At 39.8% G+C, this 18,519-nt stretch overlaps 3 protein-coding genes across 7 annotated transcripts in view; 2 read left to right on the plus strand and 1 right to left on the minus strand.

Moving 5' to 3' along the window:
- Window positions 1–784, plus strand: part of PDCD4 (programmed cell death 4) — a 26,619-nt gene extending 25,835 nt beyond the window's left edge. For both annotated transcript variants that reach the window (XM_061403442.1, XM_061403443.1), the window contains exon 12: window positions 64–784. In XM_061403442.1, coding sequence (XP_061259426.1) covers window positions 64–124 — 61 coding nt within the window. In that variant the 3' untranslated portion in view covers window positions 125–784. The remainder of the gene's footprint in view (window positions 1–63) is intronic.
- BBIP1 (BBSome interacting protein 1) lies at window positions 769–18,439 on the minus strand. Of its 4 annotated transcripts, none has more exons than XM_061403446.1 (4): window positions 18,357–18,439; window positions 17,313–17,410; window positions 5,395–5,467; window positions 769–1,998 (listed from the first exon to the last, which is right to left on the minus strand). In XM_061403446.1, the coding sequence occupies exons 3-4, from the start codon at window positions 5,438–5,440 to the stop codon at window positions 1,835–1,837; spliced, it is 210 nt and encodes a 69-aa protein (XP_061259430.1). In that variant the 5' UTR covers window positions 5,441–5,467; window positions 17,313–17,410; window positions 18,357–18,439; the 3' UTR covers window positions 769–1,834. The 4 variants fall into 4 exon arrangements, with proteins under 4 accessions (XP_061259430.1, XP_061259429.1, XP_061259431.1 ...); XM_061403445.1 differs by lacking the exon at window positions 18,357–18,439 and adding an exon at window positions 18,059–18,147; XM_061403447.1 differs by lacking the exon at window positions 18,357–18,439 and adding an exon at window positions 17,571–17,830.
- Window positions 18,124–18,519, plus strand: part of SHOC2 (SHOC2 leucine rich repeat scaffold protein) — an 87,433-nt gene continuing 87,037 nt past the window's right edge. The window contains exon 1 of the mRNA XM_061403438.1: window positions 18,124–18,211. The gene's annotated coding sequence lies outside the window, so the exon portion shown is untranslated. The remainder of the gene's footprint in view (window positions 18,212–18,519) is intronic.

Consider the following 18,519-nt stretch of genomic DNA (forward strand, 5'->3'; position numbering starts at 1 on the left):
TATTTTAATTGACTGTAGTCAAAATTTGTATCTGTTTACATGTTTTTGTTCTTTTCATTACAGGGGTAGAAAACGGTTTGTAAGTGAAGGAGATGGAGGTCGTCTTAAACCAGAGAGCTACTGAATAAAGAACTCTTGCAGTCTTAGATGTTATAAAAAATATATATATCTGAATTGTAAGAGTTGTTAGCACAGGTTTTTTTCTTTTTTTTTTTAAAGCACTTGTTTTGGGTACAAGGCATGTCTGAAATTTTTAAAGGAAGTGTTTTTTTTCTTTTTCTTTCTTTTCTCTGTTTTTTAATTTGAGGGTGTAAAGGAGGGACAGAAAAGCAACCACTTCTTAAGTGGGATATTCTCATAAGCTACCTTTTGTAAGTGCCATGTTTATGACCTAATCATTCCAAGTTTTGCATTGATGTCTGACTGCCACTCCTTTCTTTCAAGGACAGTGTTTTTGTAGTAAAATCACTGGTTTATACAAAGCTTTATTTAGGGGGTCAAGTTAAGCTGCTAAAACCCCATGTTGGCTGCTGCTGTTGAAATACTGTGCTTTGGGAGTTAAAAAAAAAAAAAAGTTATTTCTTTGTTTTAAAGAATTTTTAAAAAATGAGCTAGTTGTGAGACTTATTCATCTTTCCAGAAAACATATTGCTTGGTCTTAAAGACTAGACAGTTAAGTAAATGGTGGCTGGAACATCTATTTTTCTACAAAACTGGAAAAATGAACCCAGTTCTAGAAGAATGTATGACAAAATAAAACATGTGAAGCAGTGTTGATTCTTTATTTGGAGTGCATTTATTTTAGATCTTTCAAAAAATTTATTTCCCACAGCAAATTTTAAATCATATAAAAGAGCATATTTGAACCCAGTTAAACTTTGCTCCTGGCAAACTTTTAAAACAAGAGTACAGTAGTAAATAAATTATTTTAATATTATACTTGGGAAATACTTGCACACTTCCTTGTTTTTTATCTTATCTAGAACTTAATGAAATTTCTAAAAGTATATACCTTTCATCATTAAGTTCTATTACCAAGTAGTGCTTGTAGTTAGAAAAATTATTCTTCAAAGACTCAAAAGTTTTACATTTAGTCAGTGTATGAGAAAATAGTAGTTACTGATAACAGTAATCTAAGGGAAGTTCACATTTCTAACCTCTTTTGCAGAGCCTAATTACTCAGCGAGGCCTAAAGGTCCATACTAATTTAAATTGTCTATTACCAACTGTAGCAAACCAACCAAGAATTATATTCAGAATTTACAAAGGTTTTCCTAGGAATATACCCATTACAGGTCTAGCTACAGTCTTTTAGAAATAAAACTTCCAAATTTATGTTCATTTTACTTCATGGGCTCTTTCAAGTCCTTATTAATTTCCATTTTTAGGGTTTTATGTTTTGATACCTGGAAGACAAAGGTGGCAAGGTAAGTCCTTAAAGTCAGTATAATTAAAAAGCTTAGTTCAGTTTTTAAAACCATGTACAGGATGACTGTAAAAGAAGTTGCATTTACTCACTGTGCCTAACTAAGAATGTTATCTAGAAAACTGACAGGAATGGTGAACAGTAATTTGTAGTTTGAAAAGCTTGGGTTAAAAATAAAACAAAATCTGGGTTCAAAGTTTTAAAATTGCTTATATTCAATACAAACCAGTGTTTAAATTCACAATCCAAATTTTAGTAATCTGGTTTTTTTTATAGGGATACTATCTTTTATTAATACATACTGTTTTCAGCATACAGATGCAGATTATTTTCAGCTCTTGTTAATAGAAAGGTGTAGGGTGTTCTGTAGAAGTGCTAGTTATCATTCAGTGAGTTACTTGCCGTTGTTCAGTGAGTTATTTTCTGTTCCTTTTCTGTCATTTCCTGTTGGTGAATTGTATCCTGTGCTGCTTGCTGCATTTTCTCCAGTTTTTCCAGAGTCAGAGATTTTAATGGTAAAAGTTTGGGTTTACATAGCACCATTGTGGTTATATCTTCTACATACAACTGCCCTAAGTTTAAAAAGAAATAAAAATCAGAGTGAGATAAATACAGCTGTTTGGTAGTTTGGATTTGCAGTTTAAAAATTTAATACATTGTCATTTAAAATCTCTTGTTCTTACAGTTATCCTTGTAACATATCTTTAATATAAAAATATAAAAGCATCATTTAATACTAGGAAGTTCATGAGAAAGGTTTTGAATTTTCAACCTAAAATTATAAGTTGCCGTGGGACACAACTTCTTGTGTCAGATGTTGAATTTCAAACAAACAAACAAAAAAAATGGAAGGAAATACAACATACATAAAAATACTTAGGGGGACAAGATGGCAGGGTAGAAGCCCACCAGAGTCACAACTGAATGCTGACCAACCACCAATAAAAAAGACGCAAATCTACCAAAAAAGATATTCTGTTGATACATCCAAAGACATGAAGAAACCCAACAAGATGGTAGGAAGGGCACACTCACAATATAATCAAACCCCATACCCCCCAGGTGGGACCCACAAACTGGAGAACAATTATATTGCAGAAGTTCTCCCGTAGGACTGAGTCCCACATCAGGCTCCCCAGCCTGGGGGTCTGGCATCAGGAGGAAGAGCCCCCAGAGCACTTGGCTTTGTAGTCCAGTGGGGCTTGAGTGCAGGACTGCCACAGGACTGGGGGAAACAGCAGCTCCACTCCTGGAGGACACACACGGGCGTGCGTGCACTGGGACCCAGGGCAAAAGTGCACTGACTTCATAGGACCGTGGGTCATACCTGCTGGTCTTAAGAGGCTCTTTTGGGGAGGTGTGGGGTGACTGGCTCACTGTGAGGACAAGGACACTGGTAGTGGAGACATTAGGGAACGCTCATTGGCATGAGCTCTCCTAGAGGCTGCCATTTGGCACCAAGACCTGATGCCACCCAACAGCCCGTAGGCTCCAGTGCTGGGACCCCTGAGGCCAAACAACAAAGCAGGAACATCCCCTCCCCGCCATCAGACTGCTTAAACACTTCCTGAGCCCACAGCCACCTCTGGTCACGTCCCTTGATACGGCACTACCACTGCCCGTCAGAGAACCAAGGCTGAGCTCTACCCAAAAGTGTTGCCAAGCATAGGCCATTTCCACCAGGAAGCCTGCTCAAGCCTCTGGACCAGGCTCAACCACCAGGGGGTAGACTCCAGAAGCAAGAAAACTAGCATCCAGCAGCCTGGGAACTGAGTTCACAAACAGATCAGAACCTTCCCTGGGACTAGCTGGTCCCTGGACTGCTAGGTGACGAGAGTGTAAGGCTGGGTGGGACACACAGGACATCCCCTACAGAGGGTCACTTCTCCAAGGTCAAGGAACATAAATAACCTTCCATATACATAAAAAAGAAATTAAGAGAAAATGAGACAGCAGAGGAATACACTTCCTAGAGTAGTAGAAATAACAAAAATACACAAATGGGACCTAATTAAACTCAAAAGCTTTTGCACAGCAAAGGAAACCATAAAACGAACAACCTATAGAATGGGAGAAAATGTTTGCAAATGATGTGACTAAAAAGTGATTAATTTTCAAAATACACCAATAGCTAATACAGCTCAATATAAAAACCCAATCAAAAAATGGGCAGATCTAAATAAACATTTCTCTAAAAAGATGGCCAAAAGACACAAGAAGCTAATTCGAGAGAAACAAAACTACAATGAGGTATCACCTCACACCAATCAGAATGGCCACCATCAAAATATCTACAAATAAAAGCTGGAGAGGGTGTGGAGAAAAGAGAACCCTCCTACACTGTTGAAAGTTGCTCAGTAGTGTCCAACTCTGCAACCCCATGGACTACACAGTCCATGGAATTCTCCAGGCCAGAATACTGTAGTGCGTAGCCTTTCCCTTCTCCAGGGGATCGTTCCAATCCAGGGATGGAACCCAGGTCTCCCACATTGCAGGTGGATTCTTTCCCAGCTGAGCCACCATGGAAGCAACTATACAAGTGTACAGCAAATTTTATATACAAGTTATACATACATTCCCACCTACACTGTTGGTGGGAATGCAAATCTGTGCAGCCACTATGGAGGACAGTATGGAGTTCCCTAAGGAACTAAAAATAGAGTTAACCACATGGTTCTGCAATCCCACTCCTAGGCATGTGTCTGAAGCAAACTGCAATTTGAAAAAAGAAAGGCACCCCAGTGTTCATTGCAGCACTATTTACAATAGCTAACACATGCTGCTGCTGCGTCGCTTCAGTCATGTCCGACTCTGTGCGACCCCATAGACAGCAGCCCACCAGGCTCCCCCGTCCCTGGGATTCACCAGGCAAGAACACTGGAGTGGGTTGCCATTTCCTTCTCTAATGAACATATGCAGGCACCCTAAATGTCCACTTACAGATGGATAAACAAGACTGTGTGTGTGTGGAGTATTAACATGAAGAAGACTGAAATAATGCTGTTTGCAGCAACATGGATGGACCATACTAAGAGGAGGAAGTCAGACAAAGATATCGTTTATATGTGGAATCTAAAAAAAAAAATATGAACTTTTAAATATAGAACAGAAACAGACCAAAAAGACATAGAAAACAAACTTAGTTACCAAAAGGAAAAGGTGGAGAAGGGATAACAGGAGTTTGGGATCAGCACACACACACCACTATATATAGAACATATAAACAAAAAGGACCTACAGGAATCTACTATATACAACCTGGAACTATAGTCAGTATTTTGTAATAACCTACGAGAAAAGAATCTGAAAAAAAACAAGGTAATTAAATATGTATGTATAACTTGTATATAAAACTTGCTATACACTTGTATAGTTGTAAACCAACTATATACTTCAATTAAATGGGAAATCAAGTACCTAGTAAGATATGGTATTAACATGAATATTCAAATTACTGAATGTTTACCTTAAACCTTCAGCTTTTGTTACATTGTTTGATACAGGTTCCTTTTCCCTCACTTTCGGACCTTAGTATTATGGTAAATTATGGTGCTATTTTTGTCACTAAATTTCTTCTTGTTATCACCAATCTTGAGAATAATAGGATTTCTACATTTAAGAAACAAACCATCATCTTACATCCTTTTACTGGGGGCAAAAAAGCAATGGATTACTCCTTTACAAACTACTCATGACAAAAGCATAGTGAAAGTGGAGAGTATCTGTGGCATCTATATAACAAAATGGTTACAAGATGTCTAGCTATTGAGTCTGCTTTATGACACTTATATGTATAATATTGGAGAAGGAAATGGCAACCCACTCTAGTATTCTTGCTTGGAAAATCCCATGGACAGAGAAGCTTGGCAGGCTACAGTCCATGGGGTTGCAAGAGACTCAGACACAACTAAACGACTAAAGCAGCAAACAATAATATTCTATGACCAAAGCATCTGTGATTTAGATACCTTGTTTTGGAAGAACTTCCCGGAACATCGACTTCGTTTCTGCCATATCTGAAATGTTGGATACAGTCTCGTCCTTCAATGAGAAAACAAATATTATTTAAGAATGAATTCCCAAAGCATATTTCTTGAGAGATTTCCATTGTAGTTTAAGAAGTAAAATCACAATGTGTATAGAAAATGAACTATCCTATCCTTGCATAATTTTTCTTTTAATTACCTGTGAGTCTTTCCACTGAAACAAGGTTGAGATAGTTCATGTAAGCATGCAGACTTTGTCAACTTTTGTTCATCAGTGGTGGTGTTAACTGGAAGGCTGCATGTTCCAAATTTTTCCCCTCTTAGTGAAAATTGGTAGGGCTTAAGTTTTTCAAGCAAAGATAATTAATCATCTAGTAGGTATCTGTGTCACCCCAGTCCAGTACTCTTGCCTGGAAAACCCCAGGGGCGGAGGAGCCTGGTAGGCTGCAGTCTATGGGGTCGCGAAGAGTCGGACACGACTGAGCGACTTGACTTTCACCTTTCACTTTCACGCATTGGAGAAGGAAATGGCAACCCACTCCAGTGTTCTTGCCTGGAGAATACCAGGGACGGGGGAGCCTGGTGGGCTGCCGTCTATGGGGTCACACAGAGTCGGACACAACTGAAGTGACTTAGCAGTTAGCAGGTATCTGTGTAGCTGAGGGAAAACAAAAGGATTTATGTGCAGCTGATAGCATCTCCTGAGTGGTAGATGATGATAAAAGACAAGACAGTTTGGGAGGTGGCCTATGCCAGGCTGTTAGGGAAAGGAGGCAGTACTATGCAAATACTGCCTAACATTCACACTTCTTTCAGTAGCTAACAACCGGTTTCTGCTTTAATTCCTTTGCTTTAATGACAAAAAGCAACTTAAGGATCAGTTACTGGCTACACAGCTGCAATTTGTAAGGAAGCAACACACACAGGTGAAACTGGCTTCTGAATACCAGAAGTGAGGTGTGCTTTCAGTTTACTATTTTCCTCTAATACACATATATTAATACTATATGCTGAAGTGCCAGTGAATACCCTCAAGTGAGTATTTTGTTATGCAGATCCCAGTGTATGTCATCTCTGGCTAGTGACATGTTTCCAGTGTTACATCCCAGTTTATGCCATGCTATGTATTAGTATGTTCAAGGTGTTCTGGACTGTAATTTTTAGCATAATCCCCTTCCAAATACAGAAGCTTCTCTAGACAGTCCCACCCATTTTGTGATATTTTGCCACACTGATGCAACTTACTGTATATCTTTCACAACACCACCACAGAAGAAAGATTTATTATCTATAATGTGATGATGCTGGCTTGGTGCCTGCCTTTACCACCCACTGCAAATTAGTTATAATAAAGTGAAGCTGCTGCTGGTCTTATTCCCATTACCACTATTTTGACATTCCTAATAAAAGTTTCCTACTCTCCATCCACCAAGCCTTTTCCCCTTCTTGTTCAAATTTCTATTCTGAAAGATCTAAAGTTCCTGAGAAAGCTCTATCTGCTTTCCAGAACGGTCATCAAAACTTACCCCTATTCTGCTCTGTCTGGGAAGGAAGATGAAGTAGGGAATGGACCAGGAATAAAGCAATGCATCACACTACCTAGAATCTGAGAAAAATGCAATTTACTCAATGCACGGCTGCTTCTCCTTCTGACACATTCTTTCCTTCCTGTTACTTAGGCCTGCCAGTGGTAACGAGTGATCATTTCTTTTTCCAGGTTATGTTGAAGGGCAAAAACATTGCAGATCTCTGAATAGCATGAATATAAGAAACACTTTACCTCAAAGGTAGAACAACGAAAATATTCCTTAAGCCTTTATTTGGTGCAAATCTGACATGATATGCTACTGAAAGGGAGGACAGACATTATAAATGTTGACAAATGTGAAGGAGTGCATAGCATCTAAGAATTTTTATATTACCAATTTTTTTAATCACCAAAATGCTAAAATGGTGGATGAACAAATACTTAAATCTTAGCTGATTTAAATAGCAACTCTAGATACTCATAATTTAATCACTATCTTTTGCTTTCTCTTCTCTATACCCAAAATCTAACTTGAAGAAAACAATGAAGCTTGGTGCTCTATGAAACCTTAGTTCTCTGATTAAGCTGCCATTGTTACTGGAAAGGGTGTGGAGCTAAAGGCCCGGTAGGGAGTGGGTTGGACCCGGTGTAAGGAAGATCAGTGCCGTCACTTGCCTGGGTGGAGTGTCTACTTTGCTGGGGCTGATTCTTGTTCCGAGGTTCCCCTAGGCATTGGCAGGACAGAAACAGGAAGGGAAGGGCTAAAATAAGCAAGGTATTGGTTGGTTGGCTGGCACTGCCAAGCCTACAGTGTCTTGCTAATCAACTGCCCAGGGAGCCCAGAGTAGGAAGGAGCATTTTTATCCTTCCCCAGGTGGCCTGCTAATAGCCAAACATGGGTGTTTTGCCTGGTGTAATGCACCCTATGGAGTGTGGCTACCCTTCAGGGTACTTTCTAATTGGTAAGGTAAGACGTGTGTAATACCAGGGACAGATAGGCCCAAGAAGGAAACATACCAGTTATGGATAAAATTCATGTATGTTATACAAGTGTCACATCATTCAATTCAATAAATATGTGAGTGTCCACCACATGCCAGGAACCATTCATTAGTGAATAAAAGAGGAAAAAAACCTTTGCTCTTTTGGAGCTTACGGTGTAGTGTATAGGGAGAAAAACAAATAACAATGCTATTAGAAGGTAGTGTTACAGAAACTAAAATAGTTTAAGGGGATTTAGGAGTGCTGGGGGTTGTGGTGGTTATACTTTAAATAGGAAAATCATTATGGCCTCATAAAGTGAAAATCATTGTGGTCTTATTTTAGGGCGTGTGTGTTATGTTTTTTGAGATTGCAAAAAAATCAAAATGCCTGATAGTATCCACAGTTAGGGAACATATAGGGAAATGGGCACTCCCTATTGGTGAGCAGGTTTGTCAGTACAGCATTTTTAGAGGGATAATTTGTAGTATCCTTAAGTATTTTATAGTATCTACTACGAAAACCAAATATGTATATTTTCTTTGACCCAAACATTCTACTACTAGTAGTGATCCCTAAAGAAACAAAGCATGAGCATGTAAAGATAAAAGCGTTCAGTTTAGCCGCTCAGTCACGTCTGACTCTTTGTGACCCTGTGGACTACAGCACACGAGGCTTCCCTGTCCATCACCAACTCCCAGAGTTTGCTCAAACTCCTGTCCATTGAGTCGGTGATGCCATCCAACCATCTTATCCTCTGTCGTCCTCTTCTCCTCCTGCCTTCAATCTTTCCCAGCATCAGGGTCTTTTCAAATGAGTCAGTTCTTCACATCAGGTGGCCAAAGGACTGGAGTTACAGCTTCAGCATCAGTCCTTCCAATGAATATTCAGCACTGATTTCCTTTAGGATGGACTGGTTGGATCTCCTTGCTGTCCAAGGACTCTCAAGAGTCTTCTCCAACACCACAGTTCAAAAGCATCAATTCTTCGGCACTCAGCTTTCTTTATAGTCCAACTCTCACATCCATACATGACTACTGGACAAACCATAGCTTTGACTAGACAGACTTTGTTGGCAAAGTAATGTCTCTGCTTTTTAACATGCTGTCTAGGTTGGTCATAACTTTTCTTCCAAGAAGCAAGCGTATTTTAATTTCATGGCTTCAGTCACCATCTGCAGTGATTTTGGAGCCCCCAAAATAAAGTCTGTCACTGTTTCCATTGTTTCCCCATCTATTTCCCATGAAGTGATGGGACCAGATGCCATGACCTTAGTTTTCTGAATGTTGAGCTTTAAGCCAACTTTTTCACTCTCTCCTTTCAATAAGAGGTTCTTTAGTTCTTTGCTTTCTGCCATAAGTGTGCTGTTATCTGCATATCTGAGGTTATTGATATTTCTCCCGGCAATCTTGATTCCAGCTTGTGCTTCATCCAGTCCAGCATTTCTCATGATGTACTCTGCATATAAATAAGCAGGGTGACAATATACAGCCTTGACATACTCCTTTCTCGATTTGGAACCAGTCTGTTGTTCCATGTCCAGTTCTAACTGTTGCTTCTTGACCTGCATACAGATTTCTCAGGAGGCAGGTAAGGTGGTCTGGTATTTCCATCTCTTTAAGAATTTTCCACAGTTTGTTGTGATCCACACAGTCAAAGGCTTTGGCATAGTCCATAAAGCAGAAATAGATGTTTTTCTGGAACTCTCTTGCTCTTTTGATGATCCAACGGATGTTGGCAATTTGATCTCTGGCTCCTCTGCCTTTTCTAAATCCAGCTTGAACATCTGGAAGTTCACAGTTCACATACTGTTGAAGCCTGGCTTGGAGAATTTTGAGCATTACTTTGTTAGCATGTGAGATGAGTGCAATTGTGCAGTAGTTTGAGCATTCTTTGGCATTGCCTTTCTTTGGGATTGGAATGAAAATTGACCTTTTCCAGTCTTGTGGTCACTGCTGAGTTTTCCAAATTTGCTGGCATATTGAGTGCAGCTGTTTCACAGCATCATCTTTTAGGACTTGAAATAGCTCAGCTGGAATTCCATCACCTCCACCAGCTTTGTTTCTAGTGATGCTTCCTAAGGCCCACTTGACTTCGCATTCCAGGATGTCTGGCTCTAGGTGAGTGATCACACCATCGTGATAATCTGGGTCATGAAGACCTTTTCTGTATAGTTCTGTGTATTCTTGCCACCTCTTCTTAATATCTTCTGCTTCTGTTAGGTCCATATCATTTCTGTCCTTTATTGTGCCCAACTTTGCATGAAACGTTCCCTTGGTATCTCTAATTTTCTTGAAGAGATCTCTAGACTTTCCCATTCTATTATTTTCCTCTATTTCTTTGCATAAAAGAGTATGAATGTTCATTAGGACACTGCGTTCAGGCATATGTCATAGGTCAAATAAATTATGGAAAAACCATACAATGGAGTACTCTGACAGATTTCAAAATGATACAGACTGTCAAGGCATGTTTTTTAAACAAAACATTAAATTGCAAAAGTTAAAATTCCTACACTAACAGAATGCAAACTTTTAATGCTGAGAGAATACAGTGTCACTCAATTTTTGAAGTTTTTGGTCCGGGTAATTAGAAAAGAATCTGTTGTTTCCTTCTCCCCCAGTTTCTTCACTTTGTAATTTTCCCCACAAATAATGATTTTGATGGATAATACATTTCAAATCATGATAAAAGAAGCAAACCTGTTGTAGCCATTTGAGCTAGTTGTCTAAAATTAATGCGGAACTCAGAGGGAAACCAAATTTTTGTCATGAAAAATTTTACTAAGTTGTTTTACTAAGTTGAGTGAAAATCGAAAGGCACTTAGGTCTAGGCAATGGCACCCCAGTCCAGTACTCTTGCCTGGAAAATCCCATGGACTGAGGAGCCTGGTAGGCTGCAGTCCATGGGGTCGCCAGGAGTCAGACATGACTGAGCGACTTCACTTTCACTTTTCACTTTCATGCACTGGAGAAGGAAATGGCAACCCACTCCAGTCTTCTTGCTTGGAGAATTCCAGGGACGGGGGAGCCTGGTGGGCTGCTGTCTATGGGGTCGCACAGTCGGACACGACTGAAGCGGCTTAGCAGCAGCAGCAGCAGTAGGTCTAGGCAGGATTAGTTAAGTCAATTATACACATATTGATAGCATAAATTAGTCACAGAACTTGAAGAAGTTAAAAATCTCTAGAGTGATTTAGTCTGAGGACCAACCTAGATTTACTATTACAACCAAACTAAATTGTGGGAGTAGGACTAGACAAGAGCACTAGAGTGTCCTTTTGAAACTTAAGAATGTATATTTGTGGTCCTCAAATTTTATCCTTGCATAACCCCCAAAGAGATTTTGAAAAACTAGCAGAAAAATTAGGTACTCTTTTACACATTTCCAGGTAGACATATAAACTGTTATCGTAAGTTTAAACTTATGATAAGTTGCAAAGGACAAAATTTTCAGCATATTTACCCCTATGTCCATAGCAGCACTATTCACAATAGCCAAGACATGGAAACAATCTAAATGACCATCAACAGACGAACGGATAAAGAAGTTGTGGTATGTGTACATAATAGACAACTACTCAGTCATAAAAAAGGATAAAATAATGTTATCTGCATCAACATGAGCACAACTAGAGATGATCATACTAAGTGAAGTCAGAAAGAGAAAGACAAGTACCATATGATATCACTTATATGTGGAATTTAAAGTATGACACAAATGAACTTATTTATGAAACAGACACACACACAGAACACACCTGTGCTTGCCAGGGGGAGTGGGATGGGGGAGGACAGACTGGGAGTTTGGGGTTACCAGATGCAAACTATTACATAAAGGATGGATAAACAACAAGGTCCTACTGTGTAGCACAGGGAACTATATTCAGTGTCCTGTGATAAACCGAAATGGAAAAGAAGATGAAAAAGAATGTATATACATATATAAGTGAGTCACTTTGCTGTACGGCAGAAATTAACACAACACTGTAAATCAACTACACTTCAATAAAATAAATTTTGAAAAAGATTGGAGTAGGAAAGTATGCTCTATTTGATGACAAGGAAATTATTCCTTTAGAGTGGAAAATAAATGTAAAATTAAGAAGTTTTAGATCCTATGTACCTAGCCTATCCAGATTTTTTTCTTTCAACAACATACTAATTGTCTATAATGTACCAATCACAGCTAAACGTGGGAGATACAGTAGATAAGAACCTGTTCTTCTCCTTGAGGAATCTGGAGGAGGTGAGATCGGGGAAGAGACATGTAAATAAACAATTACAATTCAATGCAACATACTTTAATAAAAGCATATCTATTGTGCCTTAAGAAACCAAAACCATGAATAACTTGGCTCTGTACAGGTGAAAGTGGTGATCTCTCAGGAATAATTATTACACATGACATTGGAACTAGTTCCAGGATGCATGGGGATTTACTATCCAAAGAAGTGGCTGTGTAGCAAAGGGAGGGTGTTCCAGATAAAGTGAATAATGTGCTCAAAGAAAGAAGCATTTGAAAAAAAAAGCTTGGAGGAATGGCTAGATTACAATGTATATACAGTGCACATATCATGGTAGGGTCAACCAGGTGGAGGCCAGTTCATGTTCAGCCTTGAATGGCATGCCTTGGAGTTTGAACTTTATAAACAGGAGGGAGTTACTGGATGGCTTTGAGTATAAATACGACATATGATTTTTTTTTTTTTTTTGGAGACACATATTCTAGATAAAAAGGAAAAACAGAAGAGACACTAGAGGCAAGACGATTAGTAAGGAAGCTATTGTTTAGGTAGGATGATGAGGATATGAACAAAATCAGCAATACTGATCAGTATGAGGAGAAGATACTTGAGGTATTCAAAGATATAAGAAGTTGAGATTCAAGGAGGGAGGTGGGAGGGGGATTCAGGATGGGGAACACGTGTACACTCATGGTGGATTCATGTTGATGTATGGCAAAACCAATACAGTATTGTAAGGTAATTAGCCTCCAATTAAAATAAATAAATTTATATTTAAAAAATAAAACAATTAAAGAACAAAAAGAAGTTGAGATTCAAGTCTCCTCTGCCATTCCCCAATACCACTTTGGGTAATAAGAAAATGATCAAGGATGACTGAGATTTTAAGCTAACATGCCTGAGTAGATGGTGTAGGTATCAATTCAAGTTGAGGACAGATAAGAGGGACAAGCTAGGAGGGAAGGGTAAAGACTATGAATTAGGTTCTGACCCAATGAGTTTGGAAGGTAAAAAAGACGGGAGGCCTAGACAGGCGGCTGCACAGTAGTATAAGCTATGGGAGTGGATATAATGACCTAACAAGGATACGGAAAGATGGTAAATAGTGGTAGGGTGGTGGTAAAAAGAGATAAAGACAGTGTAGCAGTTTAGAGAAGGGTCTGGAGTCAAATTAGTCATTTAAACAAATTATTTAATTTTCTAAACTTCGGTTTTATCTCTAAAATACAGTTTACAATAGCACTGACTTTAGATGCCTTATTAAATGACATAATTCACACAAAGCCATTAACCAGCCCTAGCACACAGGAAGAGCTCAGTGTCTGAATGCTTACTGCAGGTTGTTGATGGGGATGGGAGGAACGGTAGGAATAAAAATGAAAAAATCTGTCTTTTGTCTGATGCAAGACTTGTGTGGTTGACTGATAGATAAATTTTCAAACACATATTAGACTTCTGAATGTAAACCAGCATGAGAAAAACGTGAGAGGGAGCCCCCAAATAAGGTGTTTTTCAGCAGATACAAAGTAGTAATGTTCTCTCTCACTCAAGTGATTGACCATGTGCTGGCAGAGTGCTTAACTTGGATTGATAATGTTCAACTGGCGATGCCAAATAACATTATATGTCATGTAGTTGGAAACTACAGTAGATTCTACTCTGTTTTGCTATCTGGCATCTGCTAGTAGAAAAATGTTGCAACATGTTCAGTTTGGCTAATTAACCCAGACTCATGTGAATAATATGTGCAGAGTCTACCTTCTGGAACGTGCCTAGGCCTAAGAACAGGAACTGCTCTTCGTGAGTGAACTTGGATGATGCCATTGGTTCTGTTACTCTCCAGTAGCAGACACTACTGTTAAGTTAGCAGAAAATGACATGTCCTACTCATGCAAAATGCCTTTTACTAATAATTTTTGCTTTTTCAAAATCCAGTACTAAAAGTGATCCTAAAAACATTAGCTATTAACGCTTTAAAAAAGGGTTAAGCCTTTTTTAAAAAAAGGTATCTTTTATATTCTCAGCATCAGAGATATGTAGTTACTTCAATAGAATGCAAAGAAAGGGAAATAAAGAATTGTTTGATACTTTACTCAGTTTTTCTGAAAGCCTGACCCTTGGATCACCTTATCAAAATCCCCTGGATGATTATTAACAGTACAGATTTTTCTGGAGCCTTCCCCAGATTCACTGAATTAGAATCTCTAATTTTTAAGTTCCCCACATTAAAGTTGGAGAACCACTGTCTTAGATTCATTCATTCAATAAATAAATATTTAATGCCAACAATATATTCAGATTGGACTGCTTTAGAAGTTACCAATAATAACTATCATACACTGTCTATACACCATGTGCTACACAATATGCTGATGCATTTTATGTGTGTTTGACTCACTCTGTTTAACAAGCCTGAGGTTTTACACTTCTATGTAATAGATGATAAACAGAATGAGTAAACTGTTCAAAGTCATCAGCTAATGAATATCCCTGTTTCTGAAACCCAGGTCTGATTCTAAAATCTGTGGTCTTAATTAGTATATTATTTAGCTTTACTTGAATCTAGAATACAAAAAAAGTGATTGATGTAGTGCATTACTTAAATTCCAATGCGAAGACTAAAAATATTCTGTATCAATCTAAGAGTATCTGCCCTCTCAGAGAATTTTCTTCCTTCTGCTTATCTTTCATGATCAACTGTAAGTCTAGGATAGGAGGAGTACAAAAGCTTGGCTGTCCTGGGAGTTTTCCTCTTGTGATCATGAATTAAATTCTACAGACATCTGTATATCCACTGAACACAGAATGTTCTTTGTGTACTCAGTGCTAAGTATAATCTTGATTTTGCAATTTTTAATAGGCTCTGATGAATGCTACCAACAAGCCATCACAAAAACACCAGGACCAATTAAGACTTGCAGGAGAATTTCAGGGAGAAAAATAATACTGCAGAAATTGGAATGCAGCCATATGGCCAGTACTTGCCTCAGTATCTGCTTTGATAACATCAAGATTCATCTGTATTTGAATTGCAAGGCCCACACACCTTTCATCAACAGTCTTTGGGGTGCCAGGAGATGAAACTCATGAAACTATGCTGACATCAGTACACTCTGCTGTAGATGACATTGCATCAGCTCCAAGTGAAGGCAAAGTAGCAGCAACAATTTATCAAAAGGTGGACAGTCTATGTTGCCAGTGCAGGGTACTAAAACACTCTACATTGGATGGCATCACTGACTCGACAGACATGAGTTTGAGCGAGCTCCAGGAGTTGGTGATGGACAGGGAAGCTTGGTGTGCTGCAGTCCATAGGGTTGCAAACAGTTGTACACAACTGAGTGACTGAACTGAACTGAGATAGTCTATGCTGCCAGTGCATGGTACTAATACAGTCTCCATAGACAAGAGGATTAAATGCTAAACTGTTCTTTGTAGGACATGATAGAAAGTGGTATGCTGAGAACTGGCATGGATTTAATGAGCAGCTCATGGTATGGGTAAGAGTAGCTGCATTTGGGAAGATTTAATCATGACTGGTGGAGAAGGCAATGGCAACCCACTCTAGTACTCTTGCCTGGAAAATCCCATGGATGGAGGAGCCTGATAGGCTGCAGTCCATGGGGTCGCTAGGAGTCAGACATGACTGAGTGACTTCACTTTCACACATTGGAGAAGGAAATGGCAACCCACTCCAATATTCTTTCCTGGAGAATCCCAGGGATGGGGGAGCCTGGCAGGGTGCCATCTATGGGGTCGCACAGAGTCAGACACGACTGAAGCGACTTAGCAGCAGCAGCAATCATGACTGGAAAAGGATGAAAACTTTTAGTTTTCTTACTTTGAAGTAGTCTGGCAAAAACCATTAAATTGGATGTAAGCACGCCTCCAGACCAACTTCTGATGTACGGGAAATAAGAAAAAGGAGACGGTCAAAAAGACCCCTGGCCTGAATTTTTCAAAATGACAATGTTACATGTGAAGAAAAAATGGGGTGACTGTTCTAGATTAAGGGTAAATAGTTATAATACTGAAATACAGTACATAAACCATGACTGGATCTTGAGTTTTGTTTTTTTGCAAGGAGGAGAAGGTATAGAAGACATTTTTGGGTCAAATGGGAAAACATATGTACATACAGACTGGATTCTAAAGACTATAGAATTGTTAACTTCCTTAATTGTGATAATAATATTATGTTTTCCAGGAGAACTTTAGAATTCTTAGGAAATACATGTTGGGAATTTTAGAGATGTCTACTTAACAACAGGCATCTGCAACCTATTTCCAAATGTCTCAATGACAAAAAGTGTGCGAGAAGAAATGAAATAAATATGGCACAATGTTAACAACTGTTGGATCTAGGTGATAGGTATATGAATGTTTGTTGCATTCTTTAAACTTTTAATGTATGAATATTTCTTTGATAAAATATTGGGGGAAGAAATTGTGTTGAGTAGCAGGAACTATGCTCAAATTCTGATAAACCGAAATTCCCTAAAACTGAAGTTGCTGGCAAGCATACTGGGCATCCAGGAGACACCAGATATTCAATCTTTCAGTATTTATCAAAATAATGTGTAGGGTAAAATAATAGGCTGATAAATCTGATACAAACCATTCTATTTAGGAGTAAACTGGGCTTTCCAGGTGGCACTGGTGGGCTAATGCAGGACATCTGAGTCTGATCCCTAGGTTGGGAAGATCCCCTGGAGGAGGGCATGGCAATCCACTCCAGTATTTTTGCCTGGACAGAAGAGCCTGGCCGGCTATAGTTCATACAGTCACAAAGAATTGGACACAATTGAAGCAACTTAGCACACATGCAAGGCAGAGAAGCTAAGAACACAAGCAGCTGTTATATAAAACAATGGTTGTCATAAAAGAGGTTCAGAAAAATGCTAGGTAAGCTCAGAGGAAATTACTTCCTGCTGGGGAAAATCTGGACACAAATCTCCAAGGTTACTAGGACATGGATACAGAATCACAAAACGTTGGTGCTTCAGTGATTAATCTTGTTAGAAACAAGAAAAGTCCATTTTGGCTAGAGAATGAATACTAAGAATATAAAAGGAAATTCAGCAAAGAATGTAGGTGTGCACCCTTGTTGTGGACTAGCGTGGATATAAACAATTTTCAGTTTACCTGAAAGTTCTCCTGATCCTTTTTCCCCGCAGCTTTAGGTATCCAAGCCGGTATTACGAAGATGACTGACAGGTGTTGACTCAAACCTACAGAAGGAACTATATGAGATAAATGTGAGACACTTGTGGTAAAGAGTCATGTAAAACTAACACGAAACGAATATTCACAAACATTAAATTGTTTAATACACCGTTGACTTGCAGGATTAGAACAGTATACTTTCTTTCAGAATGGCAGTCAGTGCTTACAAACTCTCACCAGAGAAACAAAGGGAGAAAATTCAGAATCTGAAGACAGGAAGTGGGGAAATAAGACTTAGAGGTGTTGCCGCGGTGGTGGGTAACCATCTTTTTCCTTCGTAGCTGGGAACGTAAAACGATTTCCTCAAGTTCCAGAATTCTCCATCCTCAAAGGTCAGGGGGTGAAAGTACTTAACAGAATTTGCGGGGGCGTGGTCAGGAGCTGCACTTTGCTAGAGTTAGGGGCTCCGCCCGGCGGCCCGCACCCAGGCCCCTCCCGTCTCGACTTGCTGCAGCTAGGCGAGGGGAGCCGGTTGAGCGGCCTCGCCCCACAGGGAGCCTCAAAGGGGCGGAGGGAGGGAGGGCTGCCGCCTGGCCAGCCCGGAAAGAAAACCTTCTTCCAGCGGAAGCTACTCTGAGCCTTGCTCTCCTCCGGGACTCTCGGTCTCCCAGGGCCCTGGGGCCCGCTCGGATCTGACCCACGGTTCGGAACCAAGGGACACTCACCTCACTTCTCGACTCCTGTCAGAATGGGTACTCCCTGGGGCAAGGGGGGCGCAAGCTATTCCCATCCTTCTGCCATGACCCCATTCAGAAGTGTCAAATGCAACTTTCGGGCAGAACAGGGATTTTCGGAGCTCTAAACTCCTGTCCACCTAGGTAAGTGACCAGACGTCCCAGCAAAATAAGGGACGGGAAACCTGCTGTCTCTAATCCCGCAAACGGGAAGGTAGTCCGGAATAGGAATTAACTTGTTTTACATGGGATGTCTGGTCACCTTTGGTCCTTTTTTGGGCCTACTTACAGATGCTTCTCTTCTCTGACTGCTCGACTGTTGCCCAGGGCAACTGTGAGTCTGGGCGAAGGGAAAACTACGTCACACAGGAGACGGGAGGCCAGGAAACTCCCGTTGCCATTATCAGTTATGGCTGCCTTAGCGTCAACAGTAACTTCCGCTTGAGAGTTGT

This window comes from Bos javanicus, chromosome 26, assembly GCF_032452875.1.
Source record: "Bos javanicus breed banteng chromosome 26, ARS-OSU_banteng_1.0, whole genome shotgun sequence".
Lineage (NCBI taxonomy): Eukaryota > Metazoa > Chordata > Mammalia > Artiodactyla > Bovidae > Bos > Bos javanicus.

What these genes read in the sequence shown, in the direction of transcription:
- BBIP1 (XM_061403446.1), bottom strand. Translation starts at nt 5,440, where the DNA reads ATGGCAGAAACGAAGTCGATGTTCCGGGAAGTTCTTCCAAAACAAG. An exon ending in GGAAGTTCTTCCAAAACAAG is followed by an intron (nt 1,999 to 5,394) that starts GTATCTAAATCA and finishes TTTTAAACTTAG; the next exon opens with GGCAGTTGTATGTAGAAGAT.